The sequence below is a fragment of the Talpa occidentalis genome, unplaced genomic scaffold (assembly GCF_014898055.3).
Source record: "Talpa occidentalis isolate TD23 unplaced genomic scaffold, MPIMG_talOcc4v2.1 talOcc4.17, whole genome shotgun sequence".
Taxonomy (NCBI): Eukaryota; Metazoa; Chordata; class Mammalia; order Eulipotyphla; family Talpidae; genus Talpa; species Talpa occidentalis.
In genome coordinates, this window is record NW_023601754.1 from 51,502,713 (window position 1) to 51,522,092 (window position 19,380).

Below are 19,380 nucleotides of genomic sequence, written 5' to 3' on the forward strand. Positions count from 1 at the left end.
GCAGGCTGGTGGCCCCTCTGGGTGGCTTCGGGACCAGCAGTCTTCACCTTGGACTTGAGGACACGCAGCAGAGAAGGTGGGGTGGTAGCCATCATGCTGGGGCGCCAGTATGTGCCCCCTCTTCTGGCAGGGCCATGTCACTGGGCCCACAAATGGGCCGAAGGCACCCTGACTCTTTCAGTGGCCATGCTGGACACAGGGACACAGAAGAGCCGGCGCTGTCCTCCTGCAGGGTCCCGGGGGCGGCTCCAGGGCTGGTCCAGTCCTGGTGGTGGGCACTGCCCACCACGCCCCGGCTGTCCTCCGCCCGACACGTCCAGAAGGCCGTCCCAGGAGCACTGCACGCCCGGCGCCCCCGCCCAGGAAAGCGCGCTCCGGGAGGACCTCGGGCCCAAGCCGAGCCCCCGGCCTCCTTCCCCCACCCGGCGGCGCGGGCCCGGCACGGCGGGGTCACGGAGGGGCCGGGGCGTCGCGCTGCCCAGGGACAGGTCAGCCGCTGTCACACGCACAGTGGGTCCGGAGCAGCGCAGTGTGCGGTGGGCAGGGGCTGCCCTGCGCCCGGAGGGCCCGGCGGGCGGGCGGAGGGTCGTCCCCGGCCCGGCCCCCTCCCTCGGCTCCCGCCGGCGCGCCCGCGCCCCGCCGCCCCGGCCCGGCCCGCACCCCGCCGCCGGGGGGGAGGGCGGGGCGCGCCCCCGCCCGCCGGCCGCGACCCCCCGCGCGTCACCTGCGGCCGCGCCCGCGCTCCGCCCAACTTCGGCGGCGGCCGAGCCCCGCACCGCGGCCCCGCCGGGCCCCGCCGGCCCGTATGCAAATCGCGGGGCCCGGCAGCCAATGACGGGCCGGCCCGGGCCCGCCCCGCCGCGCCGCAGCCAGTGGGCGCGAGGGGAGCGCCGAGGCCCCGCCCCCCGCCGCGCGGGCCCGGGCGGGCGCGGCCGGCGCGTTCCTTTCCGCACGTCGGCCTCGGGGCGGGGCCGCCACCTGCCGCGCGGGCGGGCGGGCCGGGCGGGGCGGGCCGGGGGGCGGGCGCGGGCCGGGGGGCGGCGGGCGGCGGGCGGCGTCCCCCGCGGGCCGCGGCGCGTGGTACGGCCCGCGGCGCTCCCCGGCCCGCGCGGTGGAACGGCCCGGGTCCCCGGGGCTGGCGGGGAGCGGCCCGGGCGCCGTGGAGCCGCCGGCGCCGAGGCCCTTCGGGGACCGGGCGAGCGCCGGCCCGGCTCGGAGGAGGCGGCCGCGCGGCGGAGCGCCGGGCGGAGTTTTCAGACGCGGGGGGGGGGGGCTGGGCTCCGCCCCTTCGCCCCGCCCCCCGCGGCGCGCTCGGTCGTGGGTGGTCCCCACCCGTGGGCGCCTCCGGGGCGGGGGGACCCCCAGCTCCCGCGGCCCTTCACCCCTCCAGCCCTTCCCAGCCTGGTCACCTCCGCCCTCGGCTCGGGAGCGGGGAGGCGGGCTGTGACCTGCGGGGGGCCGGCCGGGGGCTGGCTCCCTCTCCCGGGAGTCACGCGGGGGGGGGGGGGGGGCGGGCAGCGAGGCCTGGGCCCTGGGGGGCCTCAGCCCTGGGAGTCTGAGACCCTGGGGCGGCCACCCCTTCGGGACGGGACACACGTGGAGGTGGGCAGTTTGGCCAAGAAGTCTGGGGTGAGGGGACAGGGAGCGACTGGATCTCAGGGCCACTCCGCCAGGCGCTACAGCCCCCCTGGTGCCCCAATCCTGAGGTTCTAGACGCTCCCCTATGGCCCTGTGTGGTGAGTTGAATGGTGGCCCCTCCAAAAGCATGTCCTGTCCTAACGGCTAGCCCGTGGCTGCAGCCTGGCACAGGGTCTTCGTAGGTGTGGCTGAGTGAAGGACATGGAGCTGAGGTCATCCCAGATGCCTGGGGACTGTGACCCCAAGAGGAGTGTCCTCATGCGAGACAGACGCAGCGAGGAGGCCTCTTTAGCATAGGTGGGGACTGGGGAGGGTGGCCACTGGCCTGGGAATGCGGGTGCCAGGCTCCACCCTCAGCAGTGTGGCAGCAGTGGTGAGCTGAGGCCTGCTGGGCTGTGGGGGGTGTCCAGTTTTCAGTCTCCCCATTTGCGGCCGCTTATTCTGGCAGCCTCAAGAAGCTCCTGCACCCACTTTCCAAGCTGGGGGAGTGCCACTTGCCCCTGTCTGTCCCCCCCACTCTGGGGGGGGAGGGGGAGCAGGACCCAGGGAGCTCCCAGGCCAGCCCACCCTGGGATCCCCACCAGGACATGGGTGCAGCTCTGATCCATGTGGGCAGGCCACATGTGTGTCCTGTGTGGCGCTAGCACTGGGGAGGTGGCAGCTAGGTGGCCAGCAGGTGTGCAGGGGAGGGGACAGGCTGGGGGCGCCCCTTGCCTGCAGGGGGGTTGACAGTGAGGGCAAGGACCATCTGTGCTGTCTGCACCCCGTCCAGAGACTCTGGACGCCTCCCTGGGGATGTGTCTTGCAGCTGACCCAGGCCGGCCTGGCTGGGCAGGCTGTACACTGCCCAGGATGCCTGCAGGGAGGTGTTCTTTGCAGCTCATTGACGCAACACTTTCCTCAGAGCAGCCTCGGGAGAAAGGGAGGGCCGGGCCCGCTCCACAGAGGCTCCGAGGTGGCCCTGAGCTGTTTGTCCACTCTACCCCAGGAGGGTTCCTTTGGGACCCTCTGCTGGGCGGCAGCAGCTCCTGCCCACACTGGACCCCCAGGCTGTCCCCCGGGTGGCCCATGAGCTCCCAGTGTTTTTACCAAGGCCCGGAGGCTGGGAGCCCAAGCACCAGGCGTGGTACTGCCCCAGGGGAGCTGGAAGCACGCGCCCCCCGCCCAGGCCCTCCATGCAGGGAGGGCGCCAGAAGCCCTGTCTCTCCGGCTGCGCCCAAGTTCCTTTCTTGCAAGTCTTCCCCGGGCTCTTAGCACTGTCCTCCCGCCCGCAGGGCCCCTCACTGCCCAGCCTGGCCTGAAGGGCGCCCTCCCAGGCTCCGGAGCCCCTCCTGGGCCTGGTGGCCTTGGTCCTCTGCTGTCCCCCAGCCCCTGCGCGAGAGCCGGCTGTGGCACGTCCACTTGGCCTCTGCCGGACGCCGGCCTCCAGCAGCCCCGGCGCGGCTCCCCCGGGATGCCCAAGCCCAGCCTCCCGGCTCCTCCCTGGGCAGGGCGCCCACCTTCCGGTTCCACCTTCCTCCTTTTCACCCCGCACTTCACTTTCAACCTCGGCGACCCCTAGTCCCCGAAATCTCCAGGCGCTGATCCGTCCCCGCGGCCGCGCGTCCTCCCTGCCCCGGCGCCCCGGCCCGCCCGCCGGCGACCACCGTCCCGCGCCGTCCGCAGGCGCCTGTGCCCGGGCCCGCCCCGCGGCTCGCGGCCCCGCGGGTGTCCAGGGGGCGGCCCGCGCGAGCCCCTGCCCCGCGGGCCGTGTTCAGCGCGGCGCGAGCCGGCCCGTGCCGCGCCCGCCCCGTCCCTGCCGCGCGCCCCGCGGGCTCTGCCCCGACGCGCGGGACGCGGGGGGGCGGGCTCCATCGCAGCCGGCCCGTAGCGAGCGGGGGCGCAGAGCGGCCGGTCCCCAGGCGCGCAAGGCCGTCCGCGCCCGGACCCCAGCGGCCGCAGCGCGGGGAGCGCGGAACCCCGAGAGCGCCGGGCCCGGGAGGCGCGAGGCGGGGCCCCTCCGCGGGCGGGGCGGGGCGGGGCGGGGCCTCCGGGGCGGGGCCGGCGCGGGCGGGGCCCAGGTGTGCGCAGCCGCTCCCCTCGCCTCGGGCCCTGGGCCGGGCGCTACCAAGCGCCCGGAGGGGGAGCGCGGCCCGGAGCGGCCCACTGGCGGGGCCCCAGGCGCCGCGCCTCCTCCCGGGGCGCCGGCCTGGCTGGCGGGGGGCTGCGCGCAGCGGCGTCTCCAGAGCTCGCGGCCCGGGCCGCGGGCGGCGGCGGCCTCGTCCGCGGCGCGCCGGCCCCCCCGTGCCGGTGGTCTCGCCCGCGAGGGGCGGGCCGCGGGCGCCGGAAGCCGCCCGAGCCCTTCCGGGTCGCGAGCGCGCGGCCGAGGCGGCGGCGGCGGGCCCGGCGGAGCGGGCGCTCGGCCGGCGGCGGCGCGGCGCGGCGGGGCGGGGCGCGGCCGGCGGCGCGCGAGCTTCCCGGGTACGTGCGGGGCCGCGGCGGCCGCGGGGTCCCTGCGGCGGGGCCGCCCGGGCGCCGCGCGCTTTGTGTGCGGCCGCGCGTCCGCGGCCTGCGCGCTTCCGGGCGGGCCCCGCCGGCCGCTCTCCCGGAGGCGGGGGCCGCCCCCCGCCCGCCCGCCCGCCCGCGTGGCCCGTGTCCGGCCGCTGGCCTGCGACGGCGGCGGGGCCCGCGCTGGGGCCGGGCGGCCCGGGCCGACGAGGGGGCGAGCGCGGCTCCCCGGCCCGCGGGCGGCCGTGGGGCCGAGGCCAGGGTGGCACCTGCCGGCCGCCTTGGCTCCGGGCGCGGCCGCGGAGGCCACCCTGGCCCGCGCCTCCGACGCCGGCTGCCGTTGGCTCTTCGGGGCCTTGGAGTCTGGCGGGAGGCCGGGCCTGGCCCGCTTGCCCGGCCGGCGCTGGACGCGCCTCTTCTGGCCGGGCGCGGTCGCCAGTGACCCCGCGACGCCCCTCCCGGCCCGGCGGCGGGAGCAGGTGCTGCGGTCCTGCGGCTCGAGCGCCGCGAAGCCGCTCTGACCCGCTCTGACGTGGCCCGGCGCCCTGCGGGGACGGCTTCCTGCGGGGCCGTGGGCAGCGGTGGGCATGGGCGGTCAGGGCAGGCCTGTCCACGTGCAGCTGCGCTCAGCTGTGGCTCCCGGCAGCTGGGCGCTCTTGGCAGGAAAGAGGGTGCTGGACACCCCTCACAGAGGCCTCTTTCCGGCCTTGCACAGGTGCGGTGAGCGAGCCCGGGCCCTTGCCCGGCTGCTGCCCGTGGGCACCTCGTGAGGTGATGGCCCGGGAAGGGGCTGCTCAGCCCCACATTTCTGAGAGGGGCGGGGAGGCCACTGGGACCTGACGCAGGGACCCCAGAGGGTCAGTCTCTCTTCCCTGCTGGCACTTCTAGGCAGCCAGGCCTTGCCTGGCCTCACTGACCTCCATGGCCCAGCCCGTTGCAGTGGCTGCGATCTCTGTGCCGGGGGAGGAGCCCAGGGCCGGCTGCATGGGAGGGAGAGACCCCTTTGGGCGCAGTTGCGCCTGTCGGGCTGTGTCTCCTGGGCAGCCTCCAGGGTTGGGGTCTCCCGCTGGCTGCGGTGTCCCTGGAGGCGGGTTCACCACCCCTGCAGGGGCCACCTGGGGTGCAGCAGTGGGAGCAACACCAGCTGCCCCCTCGGTGCCCCCACCTGAGTGGTGCGGTTGCTCTGGGCGGTGCTGTCTGGGCTGCTAGGCACCCCCACAGGTAACCTCTCCTGAGGAACCCTGCTGGCTGCTGCTCACCTTGAGGTGGGGGTACAGGCTCAGAGATGAACCCTCCTCAGTTTCACGAGGATTGGTGGTCCCCCAAAACCGCCTGTTTAGTGTGGGCCTCGCGGGCCAGGTCGTCAGGGTGTGGTGAGGGTCTGGCCCCCACCTCCCAGGGTGCCTACGAGACTGGCCTCGTGTGCCCCAGGAGAGCGGCCTGTGCAGGTCCAGGGATGAGGCCCAAGTTTGTGAGCCAGGTCCAGCCCCTGAGCCCCAGTTCTTGCTTTGCCCTTGTCCTGTGCGGCCCTCTTCCCTCTGGTATCTCTGAGCCAGGTGCTTCCTCTGTTGCACCCTGGGACTGGAGGTGAGTGGTGTGGGCAAAAGAGAACTTCTCATTTGGGGACCAAAGCTCAAGGGCCTGACATGGGGGGCCGTGGTTGTGTGCAAGGTCACTCGTCATCTCTGTAGAGCGGGTAGGATGTGCCCCCAGACAGGGTGGAGCACAGAGTGGCACTTGGCAGTGAGAGGCCCCTGCGACCTGGCTGCCCCAGCATCCTGCAGCTTGGCTCCGGGACCCCCGAGAGCAGGGGCCCTGCCTGTCACCAGGTCTTCTGTGGCCGCCCCTACACAGGAGCCGCTGTGTCCCTGGCACCTGGAGCCCTTGGGGGGTTGAGCGCTGGTGCTCATGCCAGTGCCGGGTGCTGGTGACGCTGGCTGCGGTTCAGTAGGCTGTTTGCAGGCAAGGCCTGGCACAGCGTCATGGCCCTGGGGGTGTCGTCCGTGGGCTCGGCTAGGCTCCGGCTGCAACTGCCCTGGGGGCCTCTGACGGCCTGGCCGGCCTGCAGGTGACGCCGCCAGGCTGTGCTGGGTGGGGGCTGGCGCCTGCAGTGAGTGGCTCCGCAGCCTGACATCTGGGGCCTTGGTTTCTTTCAGAGCCGAGCTTCCATGTCTAGCCATGGATGACGACAGTCTGGATGAGCTTGACCGAAGCCCAGGGCCGGGTGGGCCCCCGCCACCCAGCCCAGCTGCCCTGGCTGGAGATGCCGGTGAGCGCGCAGGGCTGCTGGCGCGTCCGCCTTACGCCTCGTGCTCACTCGCGGGTGTCTGGAGAGGGATTTCTGCCTCCCGGCGGCAGCGGCGACCCCTTCCCGTCTTCACTGTACACGAGCGGTGGGAGGACGGGAGGGAGCCCTGCGGTCCCCAGCCCAGCCGCCTCACCCCGCGGCAGCCTTGCCCCGCCCGTGGTCACTGGCCTGCCCCCCTGTCCTCCAGGCGGCGGCTCTGAGGACGACTCAGAGGACGACTCGGGCAGCGACTGCAGCGCCGGCGAGGAGGAGGAGGAGGGCTCCCTGGACGGCAGATCTGGTGAGAGGCCTCCGGTGGGGCTTCAGGCGCCTGTCAGGAAGCGTCCTCTGCCTCCTGGCCGGTGGGGTGCGGACGGCGGGGAGATGCACACCCATGAGCCCCTTTCTGGTGGGTCGCGCTTGGCTTGGAGTCCAGTGCGGTGACTCGGGTGACCAGGAAGTTCGGACAGCTGAGAGTGGGGGCAGCGGAGCTGGGTTGTGCCGGGCGCGTGCCCCCAGGCCCTCTGGCCAGACAGGGCGGCCCCTCCCCCGCTGCCCAGCGGGCCGTGTGTCTCGGGTGCGGGGCCCTCAGCACCACTCCTGCTTTGCCGTGGCGCCCTGCAGCTCCTTGCTCTTCTGACCGGGACGCCCAAAGCTGCCCGCCACCCGTGAGCTGCCCATTGGGCACACAGCCCCACACCGCCTCCTGCGCTTTTCCTCTCTCTTGGTCTCTGTCTGAAGCATGTCCTCAGGGCCCGCTGGGCCACTCTATCTGGCTGGCTGCGGGGAGCCCACCTGGCCACTGTGGGAGGTGCCGGCATCCCCGCTTTTCCAGGCTGTGGGGATCGGCCTCGGGGTGTCCAGAGCAGCCCTCGCTGTCCAGGGCGGGCTCCACACGGCGCACTGCCTCCCTGCAGGGCACCCACCCCGGAGGCGCTTGCCAGGGCAGCCCCTCTGGTTTCCCCAAGTCAGGAGCTCTGGGTGGGGCTTGGCGCTGGTTGGCAGTGGGCCTGGTCCTGCCACTCGTCCCAGCAGAGGCCTACGGGTGTGGGCAGAGCAGTGCCAGGGCAGGCGTGGCCACCCTGTGGCTGTGCGGGGTGTGTGGTGGGGGTGCTCCGTGGGCCTGGAGAAGCTGCCGAGACAGATGCGGGAGGGGCCTGGAGGTCGGGGCTTTGGTTGCGGTCTGCAGGGAGGGGGAAGGCCTGAGGACCCAGGGAGCTGACCAGATGGCCCTGCTCCTCCCACCTTGGCCTGGCCGGGGGCGGGGGCGGGGTCCTCATCTTGTGGCATTTTTACTCCAGAGCTCTGAGGAAGGGTGGGGGTGGCTTTGGCTACCAATGGCCGCTGAATCGAGTTAGGTAGCCCGTTCTCCGCCTTTCTTTCCGTGCCTGCGCCTCTTGAATTCCCGGGAAGGACTGATCATGTGACTGGCACCTGCTCCTGCTCCCAGGGCCTCAGGGGCAGAAGTCAGCGTCACCCCATCTCTGTTTGTCCTGTCCCGAGTCTCATGGGCAACGGCAGCTTCGACCCACCCTGGTGTGTGCCCCAGGATGGCGGCGGGGCCTCGCCGGCCCTGCTGTAGGCCTGCCCGGTGCCCTCCTGCACATCGTGGTCCAACTGCGGCCCTCAAATACCTGCGGCCAGAGCCCACCAGACAGGCCGGGCCAGGGCGACACCCTTAGTCATGAGAGCAGGGTCCTGCCCACCATGAGCGCTTGGCAGGGCTGGGCCAGGCTGGGGCCTGTGGGGGCCCTGCCTGCATCCTGGAGGGGCGGTTTGGGAGGGAGTGGCCCCAGGGCCCCAGGGGCTCCAGAGCTTCCTGCTGCTTGGGCTGGGACTTCCTGGGTGTGTCAGAGGTGCCGGAGTCTGGCCCTGCTGGGGCTTCCGAGCGCTGGCTCCCCGCGTGCGAGGTCAGCCTGGCTCTTCTCCGAGGTTCCGAGGACGAGGGAGATGAGGAGGACGAGGAGGACGAAGCGGCGGAAGCTCCGGGTGGGCTGGACTCCGACGGTGCTTTCAGCTCTGACGATGACGCTGAGAGCTGCCCGATCTGCCTCAACGCCTTCCGGGGCCAGGCCGTGGGGACCCCCGAGACCTGCGCCCACCACTTCTGCCTGGACTGCATCCTGGAGTGGGCCAAGGTGGGCCCTGCCCCCTGGCCTGGCTGTGACCCGCGCGTGCCCAGGCCGCCCGCAGGCGTGGGGGGTCATGGACACATTGCTCTTGCAGAATGCCACCTCCTGCCCGGTGGACCGCGCCATCTTCAAGTGCGTTTGCATCCGTGCGCGGCCAGGCGGCCCTACCCTGAGGACAGTGAGTGGGGCAGTGGGGGGGCCAGACCCACGGGCCCTCACCTGGGGCCTGGTTTCCGATGGTGCCCGGGAGGCGTGCGCCCAGGGCTGGCCTCTGCTGTCCAGCGGGTGACAGTGCTATCCGTCTGCAGGTCCCAGTGGAGCGTACCGGGACCCCGGAGGGCCAGGAGGAGGACCCGACTTTCTGCGGGACGTGTGGCCGGAGTGACCGCGAAGACCGCCTGCTGCTGTGTGATGGCTGTGACGCTGGGTGAGCAGGCCTCGGTCCCCGCTCTTCCTCAAGGCTCAGCCTCCTACCCTTGAGGCGGAGCCCTGGGCACCCGGGTGTGTCCCCTGGGCCTGAGTGGGCCCTGCCTGAGCACAGTGTCCAGGTTGGCCTCAGCCTGTGAGGAGCTGCCGCGTGGCCAGGCCCCCTTTCCGGGCCTTGCCCGTCCCTCACCCCAGAGCCCCATCCCAGCCTGGTGGTGGCCCGGTGTTGGCTCACCACGGCTGGCTTCCCGCAGGTACCACATGGAGTGCTTGCGCCCCCCTCTCCAGGAGGTGCCCGTGGACGAGTGGTTCTGCCCGGAGTGCGCTGCCCCCGAAGGGGCTGCCGTTGCTGGTGAGGTGCAGGGCTCTTTCCCAGCAGGTTTGGCCAGGGAGGTGGGGGGGAGGCAGGGGGGCGTGCAGGAGTGATACCTGGGGCAGGGACCTCCCATCTGGGCTCTGGGGGGCCGCCTGTGTGTCCCAGCCTGGCTTCCTTCCTCCCAGACCCGGGCACCCCAAGCGAGGAGGAGCTCCTGGCCGACGTGGTGCCCACCAGTAGCAGGCTCCGGCCACGCGCCGGGCGGACCCGGGCCATTGCCAGGACACGGCAGAGTGAGCGGGTCCGTGCCACCGTGAACCGGAACCGGATCTCCACCGCCAGGAGTGCGCAGGTGGGTGCCACCGAAACACTGAGCTTGAGGGGGTGTTGGGACGACGCGGCCAGGCACCATCAGTGGCCCCCAGCTGCACGTCCTGCCACGTCCCCTGCACGGCGGCTCTGGGCCCCCTGCCCCTCCCCGCCCCCTGGGGCTCTGTGGGAGGACCTGCTGGCAGGCTGAGGGCAGCCACCTGACTGTCCTCTCCCTGTGGTCAGCACATCCCGAGGTACCTCACGTCGTCGCTGCTGGACGAGACTATCGAAGCTGTGGCATCCGGTCTGAGCACTGCTGTGTACCAGCGCCCCCTGGGCCCCCGCGCTTCTGCCAAGCGGAGGAAAGCAGGTGGGCCTGGTGGGCGGGGCTGCGGGAGGCCTGGGCGGGCTCCGGGCACAGTGCCTGGCAGTGCAACAGGGCCTGGCGCTGTTTGGGGCGATGGCCGAGTGAGGAGGTGCCCCCGCCTGCTCTCTCGGGGGGGTATCGGTGTCTCCCTGGGGGGAGTTTACTTACAAGGATCCTGCGGGCTCTGCTCGGGCATTTCGTCCCTCGCCCAGCAGGAGCCGTCCCAGGGCACGGTGAGTAGAGGCCTCTGCGGCCCCTGCCCAGCCTGGGGGCAGAGCTGTGATGGCCGGGACTGTGACGCCTGCAGTGGAGTCACAGCGGGTGCCGCATCCCCTGCCTTCCCCTGTCCCTGCCGCACCGGCCCCTGGACCCCCATCTCGTCGGCCCGGGCCTCGTGCTGGCCGGGCCTTGCGGAGGCTGCGAGGCCGCAGGTGGGTGTGGAGGGGCGGCTGGCCCCGCGCTCAGTCCTGCCGTGTCCTGGGGGCTCTGTGGCAGCCAGCACGAGTTGCAAGTTGCAGTGGTATCACAGACGCGACAGGATCTCGGGCAGCTCTGGCCTGAGACCCGCAGGGGCACTACCTCGTCCCACAGGTGCCCCAGGTTGGGCACCGCCAGCTGCAGCCGGGCTGGGGCCCACTGGGGTATGCGGCGGCTGGCCACCTCTCGCATGGCTTTGGAAGCGGCCGCCTCAGGCCTGGCAGCCTGCGTTCCTGTGCCCTGCGGGCTGCCCCGGTCCCTGCCCTGACCAGGTTGGCACCCTGCAGGGCCTGGGAGGCCCGCCCCCACCGCCGTGTCCCATCTCCTCCGACTCGGCCCCGTCCCCGGGTGTGAGCATCGGGAGCAGCCCTGAGGCCTCGAGGCAGGCGCCAGGCTGCCCGGGCTCCTTGAGCGTCTGCTCTAAACAGTGTTTGGCGCTGGCTCGTGCCTGGCTCTGGCGGCGTGTGGCTGTCCCCTCTAGAGGGTCCGCCTGTGGCCTGGCACAGATCTCTCTCGTCCTCGTAGGGAGACGGCGGAAGGCGCCGGGGAGGAGGAAAGGCCCGTCTAAGTCACCCAGGAAGAGCCGGGGCTCTGGGGCACGGCTGAAGAGACGCCAGGGCCGCGTGAGGAAGAGGAGGGGCAGCAGGACGCAGGTAGCCTGGGCCGGGGGTCAGGGGGATCCCGCTCTCAGCTGCAGTCCCGAGCGCTGGCTCTGTGCTGGCCCCAGGGTGTGCCCACGTGCAGGCGGCCCGAGTCCCAGGCCGAGTCTGGTCTGCCTGCCCATCCCACCATCCCCTGCTCGGAGGCGGCAGTGGCCCCGCCCGCTGCTGTCCCGTGTGGTTGCTGTTCCTGCCAGCCTCATCCTGGACACAGGCGCTGGTCCCGGCTAGGGCCGTGGGGGGTGGGGGTGGGGTTGCGGGACCACCCAGCTCCGGGATCGCAAGTCAGGGCCCCAGGTGGGTCCTGCTCACAGTCCTGTTTCTTGGTCAGAATGAAGCTACGGCCCGCTCCCGCCTGGCACAGACCCTGGGCCTGCGGAGGCCAGCCCGGGGGGCCTGCACCCCCTCTCTGTACAGGCCAGCAGAGCCCTCCCTGGGGCTGCTGCGTGCCGACATTGGGGCCGCCTCCCTGTCTCTGTTTGGGGATCCTTACGAGCTGGATCCCTTCGACAGGTGAGCAGGCGTAGGGCTGTGTAACTCTCCTAGCACGCAGGGCGGCCCCATCTCACCTGTGATGGGCCTACCCTGGCCTGTGGGTGCCCTGGGCCTCACCTGCTGTCTCTAACCCACTCTGCAGCGGTGAGGCCCTGCCTGCCAGCCCCGGCTCCCTGCTGCACGACAAGAGGCGGGCCCTGTCCCAGTCGGCTCTGCGGTCCCACCAGCCGGTGGCCCGGCCGGTCTCCGTGGGGCTCTCCAGGTGGGTCCCGGGCAGGCGGCAGGGACTGGTGGGCCTCGCCACGCCCCAGGCTGCTCCCGGGGTGACTCGTGCAGGCCATGAGGCCACCACTAGGGGCCATGGGAGGAGCCCCACGCTGGGCTGGGTGTCCTCAGGGAGCGGACCAGGCCTCAGGGCCAGCCCCTCGGTCGGGCCCAGCTGGGCAGAAGCACCGACGCTCCTCCCGCCGCCATGTTCGCTGTAGGCGGAGCCTCCCTGCTGCTGGGTCGGAGCCCGAGGTGGACGAGGCCCCCGAGCCCGACCTGCTGGGCAGCATCCTGTCCAGCCAGAGCCTCCTGATGATGAACGGCGCCGACGTGACCATCCACCGGGACGGCTCCCTTAGTGCCAAGCGGGCGGGTGAGCAGCCGGGGCCCTTTGCGCCGGGACGGGGCGCGGCTCTTCTGCTGGTGCCCCCTTCTGAGCCGCCCGTCGGCTTGGGGAGTCCCCGAGAGTCGCGCATGGGAGGGCTTCAGGGATGGAGCGGCTCCCCGGGAGAGGTGGGTGGCTGTGGGGGTGCTCAGCAATGGGCGTGGGGGGCCCAGAGATCTGCACCGCAGTTTCTGGGATGTGCAATGAAAGCCCCAGCCTCCCGGGCCCACAGCCTCCCCGCGGGGCCTGGACTGGGTATCCAGCTCAGAAAGCTTTATTGTTTATTTAAACTGGGGCGAAGTGTAGGTGGGGGGCACAGCCCCCACACCTGCCACCAGGCCCAGCCGGCCACGCTCTGCACCGCACCCCTCCCCTCCAGTGCCTCAGCCCTGCAGTCAGGCCCTTGGTCTGCTGGTCTAGTTCCTCCTCATCCAGGTCCCAGCGGGTCTTAGGTGTCCTCCAGCTCCTGGTGACCCCAATAGTGGCCAGAGCTCCTTGCAGACAGGGCTGACACCTCTCGCCTTTGTCTTTCAGCACCCGTTTCTTGTCAGCGGGACTTGCCGGGTCTGCCCAATCGGGGACGAGGCCCCGGGGTCGGGGATGGCCTGCAGCCAGGCGGGCCACGCTCAGGGAATGGCCGCAGCCAGCAGGGCGCGGGGCCCAGTCCTTCCTGTGCACCCGCCGTGGCCACGGGGGCGACGGTGAGACCAGGCCCCTCTGCAGGACCCCCGAGGCCAGGCCAGACCCAGAATTTGTCTGCCGGGAGCAGGCTTGGCTTCCCGCGTGGCGGCACCCCCTGCCTGATGGGCAGTGGCCCGCGCTCCCCGTCTCTGGGTCCTGCCATGTCTCAGGTCTCCGAGGGCAGCCCGGTCTCACCCTCCAGGAGCACAGGGCTGGGGCAGGCCCCGAGAACGACGTCCGGGAGGACTGATGTTCCCCAGCTTCCTCAGATACCAAAGATTGGCCCGGGTGGGCAGGCTGACGGGGCCCCCGCCCCAGGGCAGCACGTTGAGCTCCCCAGCGCCTGCATCAGCCGGTTGACTGGCAGGGAGGGCCCCACACAGCCAAGCCACAGCGCCCGGACCGAGGGCGAGCCCAGTGGCAGGGGCCCGCAGGAACCCAGCTCACAGGCGGGGGGCGCCCCCACTCCAGCCCCAAGGGCGCCCTGCAGGGGGAAGGGCATCGGCTCCACCTTCGAGAGCTTCAGGATCAACATCCCGGGGAACGCGGCCCAGGCCGGCCGGCCCTCCCACCCCGGCTTCTGCAACACCTTCCGGCCGGTGGACAGCAAGGCCCCACGCAAGGAGGCGCCCTCGCCCCTCTTCTCCATCCGGAAGGCGCGGCAGCTCAAGAGCGAGATGTACGACCCCTTCGACCCCACGGGCTCCGACTCCAGCTCGCCCGCCGGCAGCCCTGAGCGCCTGGGCCCCGGGCTCCTGCCCACCGAGATCACCAGGACCATCTCCGTCGACAGCCCCGAGGCCCCCGCGGCCCCGGCCGTGCGCTGCGTCACCTCCTACACGGTGGAGGCTGTTTTCGGGGCCGAGCCCGAGCCCTCCGGGGCGCTGCAGCCCCGTGACCAGGACGTGGCCGGCGTGGCGCGGGATGTGCCAGCGGCAGAGGAGGGGCTGGCCGGGAGCCCAGGGTCAGCTGCCCCGGGGCCGAGCCCGTGCCCGCCGGGGCCCTGGGAGGATGACGACGGCCCCCACCACAGCACCTTCTTCGGCTCTGAGGAGCGGACAGTGACCTGTGTGGCCGGCCCGGAGCCCGGGCCCTTGCGGAGCGCCCCCCACAGGCTCGTGGAGCTCCGCTCCCGCTCCCGCTCCAGCTCGGGCTCCACGTCCAGCTCGCACGGCCGCAGGAAAGCCAAGCGGAAGCGGACAGCTGCCAGGGGGCACCGGCGGTCCCGCTCCCGGGACCGGGCCTCGCGCTCGGCCTCGCCGCCCCCGGGCGGGGACTACCCTGGCAGGCAGCGGCCCAGGGCCCGGAGCCGCAGGTCTTCCAGCGACCGGTCCAGCAGCCGTGAGCAGGCCAAGCGCAGGCGGGCCAGGGACAGGAGCAGGGAGGGGCGGCGCGGCTCCTGGGGCCACGGCCCTGGCCGGCGGCGCTCACGCTCGGTCAGCCCTGGGAGCCCCGCCCGCGAGAGCCGGAGCAAGAAGAAGCGGCCGCGGGGCCGGGAGTGCCTGCCCCCCAGCAGCCTGGACCGGCTCCGGAGGCACCGGCACCCCAGGGAGAGGAGCCGGGAGCGGCCCCGCGAAAGGAGGAAGCGCCGGTCCCGGTCGCCCAGTACAGAGCACAGGGCCCGGCGGCCCCGGTCCCGGGAGAAGAGGCCGCGGCTGCGCGCCTCCTCCGAGAGGAAGCCGGGGAGGGCGGCGCCTGCAGTGCCCCCCACCCAGGACGAACCAGCGCCCCGGGAGCCCCCGGCCCAGCCTGCCGCTTTGGCGGGAGCGGGTGCCTCGCCGGCCCAGCAGGAAGCCGCCAGGGCCCTCCCGGAGGCGGCCCTGGACCCAGCGGCACCGGCCGAGTGTCCGCCTGAGGACCTGGACTACGCCGACTCCGTCGAGGCCGGCCGCGTCTTTGAGGACTTGGCCAGCGAGGCGCTCCTGGTGCAGCTGGATGACATGAGCTCCCCGCCCTCCCCTGAGAGCACCGACTCCTCCCCGGAGCGTGCCCTCCCCCCAAACCCTGCCGTGCCCCTGGCTCTGCCCCCCAAGGAGGCGTTGTTGGCCCTCGCAGAGGGCACCGCGCAGCAGCTCCCCCTGGCCGAGGGCCCCCAGCAGAAGCCCTGGCTGCCGCCAGAGGTGGCTGAGGCCACTGTGGTGCCCAGTACCCTGGGGGCCCGGGCCCTGGCCCCTCTGGAGAAGGAGGAAGGCTGCTCGCAGACCCCCCTGCTGCGAGCCAAGGCCCTGGTGAAGAGGGTCACGTGGAACCTGCAGGCGGCGGGGGACAGTGGCCTGCGTGAGTAGGGCTCTCCCTGGGTCAGAGGCGGGGGTCAGGGCCGGCACTGCGGCGCCCCCTTTTCCTGGGCTGAGCTTGGGGAAGAATGAGGTGCTTTCCCAGAATGTCCCCCAGGGGGCACCCATGACACCCTCTCCCTCTGTCGGCCTTCAGGGGCGCCACTTCCCAGGCCCCAGAAGCCCCGGGAAGAGGTCTGGGAGATGGACGAGGCAGGCCCCCTGGTGGCCCAGCGCGCTCCCTTCCCAGAGCCCCCGCCCTCCGGTCACCTGCTCCCAGAGCCCAGCTTCCCCCGTGCCGACCCTTCTCAGGTGGGTCCGGTGGGGGCGCCCGGGGCAGGGCGGGCCCCTGGCAGGGCCGGGCAGAGGGTCATGCTCTGGCTCACCCCACCCAGGTTCACAGCCTCGGCCTGCCCCCCGCCCCAGCTCTGCACTCGAGTGTCCCGCCCTGCACGCCGGCCGGCCAGCCCCCCGTCCAGCTTCTCCTGCAGGCCAGCCTGCCCCTGGCGGGCTGCGGGGTGGCCCCAAGCCCGGCCCCTGCGCCCACCATCCTGGCCACAGCCTCGGAGCCAGCTGGCCATGCCACCGCCAACTCTGAGGACAGGCAGGCTGCTCCCCGGCCAGCTGCCGAGAAGACCAAGAACGAGGAGGTGAGTGCGGTGCCCGTGAGCCCCCGCCCGCCCCGAGGCCCCCCGGCCCAGGCTGACGCGCGTGCTCCGCAGTACATGAAGAAGCTGCACGTGCAGGAGCGGGCGGTGGAGGAGGTGAAGCTGGCCATCAAGCCCTTCTACCAGCGCAGGGAGGTCAGCAAGGACGAGTACAAGGACATTCTGCGCAAGGCCGTGCAGAAGGTGGGCGCCGGGCCGCGGCCTCCGGGGGGTCCAGGGGGGTCGGCCAGCCTGGCGTCCAGTCATGCAGCTGCACCCCCTCTCCCCCAGATCTGCCACAGCAAGAGTGGGGAGATCAACCCCGTGAAGGTGGGCAACCTGGTCAAGGCCTACGTGGACAAGTACCGGCACATGAGGCGGCACCGGCGGGTGGAGGCGGGCGAGGGGCCGGGTGCCGAGGGCTGAGGGGCACCCGTCCGCGTGGAGCTGGGCCCGTTTACGCGTATACCAGACGCACACGCAGCTTGTTCTAATTTATCAAAAAGATTATCTTTAGAAGTTTCTGAGTTGACTCGGTCCTTGTGGACACGGTGGGGCGGGGGGTCTGGCTGGCTGGGCAAGAGTGGCGCCTGGCCAGGCGGCCCTAGGCCGACTGCCCCAGGTCCATGAGCAGGGCCTCGAGGTCGTCGTAGAGGCTGCTGAAGCCCGACAGGCAGAGTCTGAGGCTGCTGCTGTCCAGGGAGGACGCGCCGTCCCTCTGCGCAGCCTCCAGGTACGCTCGGCACAGCCATGGCTCCACCTGCGGGGGCGGGGGGGCTTAGCAAGGGGTCTGTGCCCCTGGGGCCCCGCGCCTGGACCAGCCTCACCTTCACCAGGACCAGGTGCTTCTCCTTAGGCCTCCTGGCCGACAGGTCCTGCCCGAAGCCCAGGTAGATGGTATAGTGCGGGGAGCCCCTGCGTGGCTGGGCCTGGAACTGCAGCAGCTCTGCGGGGAGGGGCGGGCTTGTGGGTGGGGGTGGGGGTAGGCGGGGGCGGGGAGGGGCCAGGCCACACACTGACCTTGGAAGAAGGTGCTGAAGTCGAAGATGAGGGTGTCCGAGTTCCTCTCCAGAAGCTGGGGGGGTGTGGAGGGGCTGGCAGAGCCCAGGGGGCCCCCCACCTCCCAGTAGACCTTGCACTTGCCCAGGCGCAGGGCTCGCAGCTGCAGCCCCCGCTGGCGCAGCTGCAGCCCGGGGGCCACGTGCCGCAGCACCTCCTCCGTGTAGCGCAGCTGCTTCTGGTCGGCCAGCTCAGCCGGGCTGGGGAAGGCCACGCACTGGGGCTCGGTGTCGGCGGCCAGCCCCGGGGGGCCGTACAGGAGCACGCAGCCCAGGTGCCGCACCACCTCCCGCAGCACCGTCCGGCCCTTGTACATGATGGTCACTTCCAGGGGCCCCAGGCTGGGCTCTGCCTGGAGCTGGAGCTGGGTGCTGCCCGGCCAGCCCGGGGCCCACTCAGCAGCCGCGGGGCTGTGGGCTGCAAGGGGTGGTGCGGGTCCGGGTGCCTCGTGGGGCGGGGGCTGCCTGGGCTCCTGGGTGGGGGCTGCAGAAGAGAGGACCGCAGTGGGCACCCGGGCCTCGCCTCCTCACAGCAGGTACGGCTCCTGTGTAGGGGGCTCTGGGCCTGGCCGCAGACCTCCCTCCCGGCCCAGGGGCCCACGCACCCTCCCAGTTGGCCCCCATGTCCACGGCAGCTGCCAGCCCTGTTCTGGGGACTCTGCCGTCCTGCCTGGCCCTCGCAGATGCCCTACTTACGACACAGGCCCTCTCCAGGAGCCTCCAGGGGCATGGGGTGCACCCCCCATGCCGCTTCCAGCAGGTGGTCCCCCAGACAACTCTGCTGCAGAGCCTGGAGCAGAAGATCCTCTGGGAGGCCGGCTGGGCCGGGGCAGGGACCCCCAGCGCCAGGCTCACGGCTCGGCGCGGGCACCTCACCAGCTCCTCCCCCTGGGCATGGGCACAGGCACAGCCCTGGGGGGAGCCCGCCCTGCGGGGGAGACAGGACAGCATGAGCCCCCGCGGGAGCCAGGCTCCGCCCACGAGCCAGGAGGGCAGTGACTTACCCCAGAGGGTGCAGCTGCTGCAACGGGCGCCTCTGCCCCCTTGCCGTCAACACTGAGGCTCTCTGGCAGAGAAGGGGGGTGTCTGCTGTGGCTGAGCTGCACCCCTTCACGGGGGGGGCCTGATGGTTCTCCCCCCAACCCGGCCTCTCCCGGCACCTTCCCTGCCCTCAACCAACTGACTCCCCGGCGTGCCTCACCTCCGCACCCCGGCTCTGGGCGCAGCCCGAACACCTTGTGGGGGTCGGTGGGGTCCCCTGAGTTGTCCTGCAGCATCACGAAGCGCTGCGTGCTCCGCAGCGCGCAGCGGAAGTTGGTTTTCCAGCCGGCCCGAAGCGCGCTCTCCGGGGCGGGCGGGTCGCCGCGCGGCCAGCGGCCCCGCGCCTCGGCCCAGGCCTGCGGACGGCAAGGGGAGGCAAGGGGCGCTGTGGGCGGCTGCGGGCGGGGGGGGGGCGCCCCGCCCCCGCGAGCCCGGGGCCCACCTTGAAGATGCGCGCGTCCCGCTCGCCCAGGTCCCTGCGCGCGAAGTGCTTCCAGGGCACGCGGAAGCGCGTGCGGGCCGCGTCCAGCCAGCGCAGCCCCTCGTAGCGGCCGCTGCCCACCTGGCGCAGCAGCCAGTCGCCGAACAGCACGCGCGGGGCCGCCCTGCGGGGACGCGGCCGTCAGGGGCGGGGGCGGGCGGGGGGCGCCGGGGCCGCGCGGGGGGCGGGGGCGGGGGCGGAGGGGGCCGCGCGGGGGGCGGGGGGCGCCGGGGCCGCGCTCACGTCTCGGGGTCCTGGGCCATGGCGCCCTGGGGGGCGGCCGTCGGCGGGCGCGGGCGAGGGGCGCCGCTCAGACGTCGGCGCGGCCGTCGCGGGGTCCGGCCCGGGCGCTGCGGGGACGCCGGGTGCGGCTCGCGGCCCGGCTGCGCGGCGCGGGCTCCTGGCGCGGGTCACCGGCGGCGGCGGCGTCCAGGCCGGGCGGCGCGGGCGGAGCCTGCGGGGCGGCGCGGGCGGCGCGAGCGGGCGGGCGGGCCGGGCGCCGGGAAGCGAAACCGCCTCCGGGAAACTGAAACCTAAAGCTGCGGCCCCAACCCTCCCGCGGCGCCCCCGGCCCCCGGCCCCCGCCGCCCGCGCCCCGCCCGCAAGTCGCCGCCCGGCCCTCGGCTGCGCGGCCCCGCAGCCCGTGGCCCGGCGAGGGGCGGCCCGGTACCTGGAGCGGACCGCGCCGTCTCCCGGAGGCCCGCGGCGGGCGCCTCTAGGGCCGCGGAAGGGGCGGGCGGGCGGGCCGTGGGCGGCGCGCGCCCCACGTGCCGGGCTCTGCGCCCCGCGGGCCGGGCGGGGCGGGGCGCGGGCGGGCGGGCGCCGGGCTCCGCGGATTCGGGCCGGCCCGGCAGGAACGGAAACCAGAGCTCGGGTTGCCCCTGGAAGGGCGCGCGCCGGGGGCGCACGGACGCGCGGGCAGGGGCCCTGGAGGACGCCCCGCGACATCGC

At 73.1% G+C, this 19,380-nt stretch overlaps 2 protein-coding genes across 5 annotated transcripts; one reads left to right on the top strand and one right to left on the bottom strand.

The window, feature by feature from the left end:
- The first annotated feature begins 4,067 nt into the window (after positions 1-4,067).
- Positions 4,068-16,410, top strand: PHRF1 (PHD and ring finger domains 1). Of its 4 annotated transcripts, none has more exons than XM_037517326.2 (18): positions 4,068-4,098; positions 6,282-6,394; positions 6,621-6,713; positions 8,345-8,550; positions 8,639-8,722; positions 8,853-8,971; positions 9,225-9,322; positions 9,472-9,638; positions 9,842-9,968; positions 10,968-11,095; positions 11,433-11,614; positions 11,739-11,858; positions 12,082-12,236; positions 12,783-15,206; positions 15,360-15,514; positions 15,598-15,852; positions 15,925-16,053; positions 16,141-16,410. In XM_037517326.2, exons 2-18 carry the CDS (start codon positions 6,304-6,306, stop codon positions 16,273-16,275), a joined length of 4,668 nt encoding a protein of 1,555 aa, XP_037373223.1. In that variant the 5' UTR covers positions 4,068-4,098; positions 6,282-6,303; the 3' UTR covers positions 16,276-16,410. The 4 variants fall into 4 exon arrangements, with proteins under 4 accessions (XP_037373223.1, XP_037373222.1, XP_037373220.1 ...); XM_037517325.2 differs by lacking the exon at positions 4,068-4,098 and adding an exon at positions 4,675-4,840; XM_037517323.2 differs by lacking the exon at positions 4,068-4,098 and adding an exon at positions 4,849-5,712.
- On the bottom strand, positions 16,335-18,692 carry IRF7 (interferon regulatory factor 7). The gene is made up of 8 exons (XM_037515655.1): positions 18,673-18,692; positions 18,391-18,553; positions 18,109-18,304; positions 17,912-17,973; positions 17,604-17,835; positions 16,870-17,391; positions 16,677-16,795; positions 16,335-16,609 (listed from the first exon to the last, which is right to left on the bottom strand). Exons 1-8 carry the CDS (start codon positions 18,690-18,692, stop codon positions 16,454-16,456), a joined length of 1,470 nt encoding a protein of 489 aa, XP_037371552.1. The 3' UTR covers positions 16,335-16,453.
- Positions 18,693-19,380: the final 688 nt, after the last annotated feature.

Coding starts and splice junctions, on each gene's coding strand:
- PHRF1 (XM_037517323.2), top strand. CDS start 5,411: ATGAACCCTCCTCAGTTTCACGAGGATTGGTGGTCCCCCAAAACCGCC. Junction 5,713..6,281: donor GTTGCACCCTGGGACTGGAG/GTGAGTGGTGTG, acceptor GGTTTCTTTCAG/AGCCGAGCTTCCATGTCTAG. Junction 15,853..15,924: donor AGAAGACCAAGAACGAGGAG/GTGAGTGCGGTG, acceptor CGTGCTCCGCAG/TACATGAAGAAGCTGCACGT.
- IRF7 (XM_037515655.1), bottom strand. CDS start 18,692: ATGGCCCAGGACCCCGAGAC. Junction 18,305..18,390: donor GGGACGCGCGCATCTTCAAG/GTGGGCCCCGGG, acceptor TGCCGTCCGCAG/GCCTGGGCCGAGGCGCGGGG. Junction 16,796..16,869: donor CTTCAGCACCTTCTTCCAAG/GTCAGTGTGTGG, acceptor CCCTCCCCGCAG/AGCTGCTGCAGTTCCAGGCC.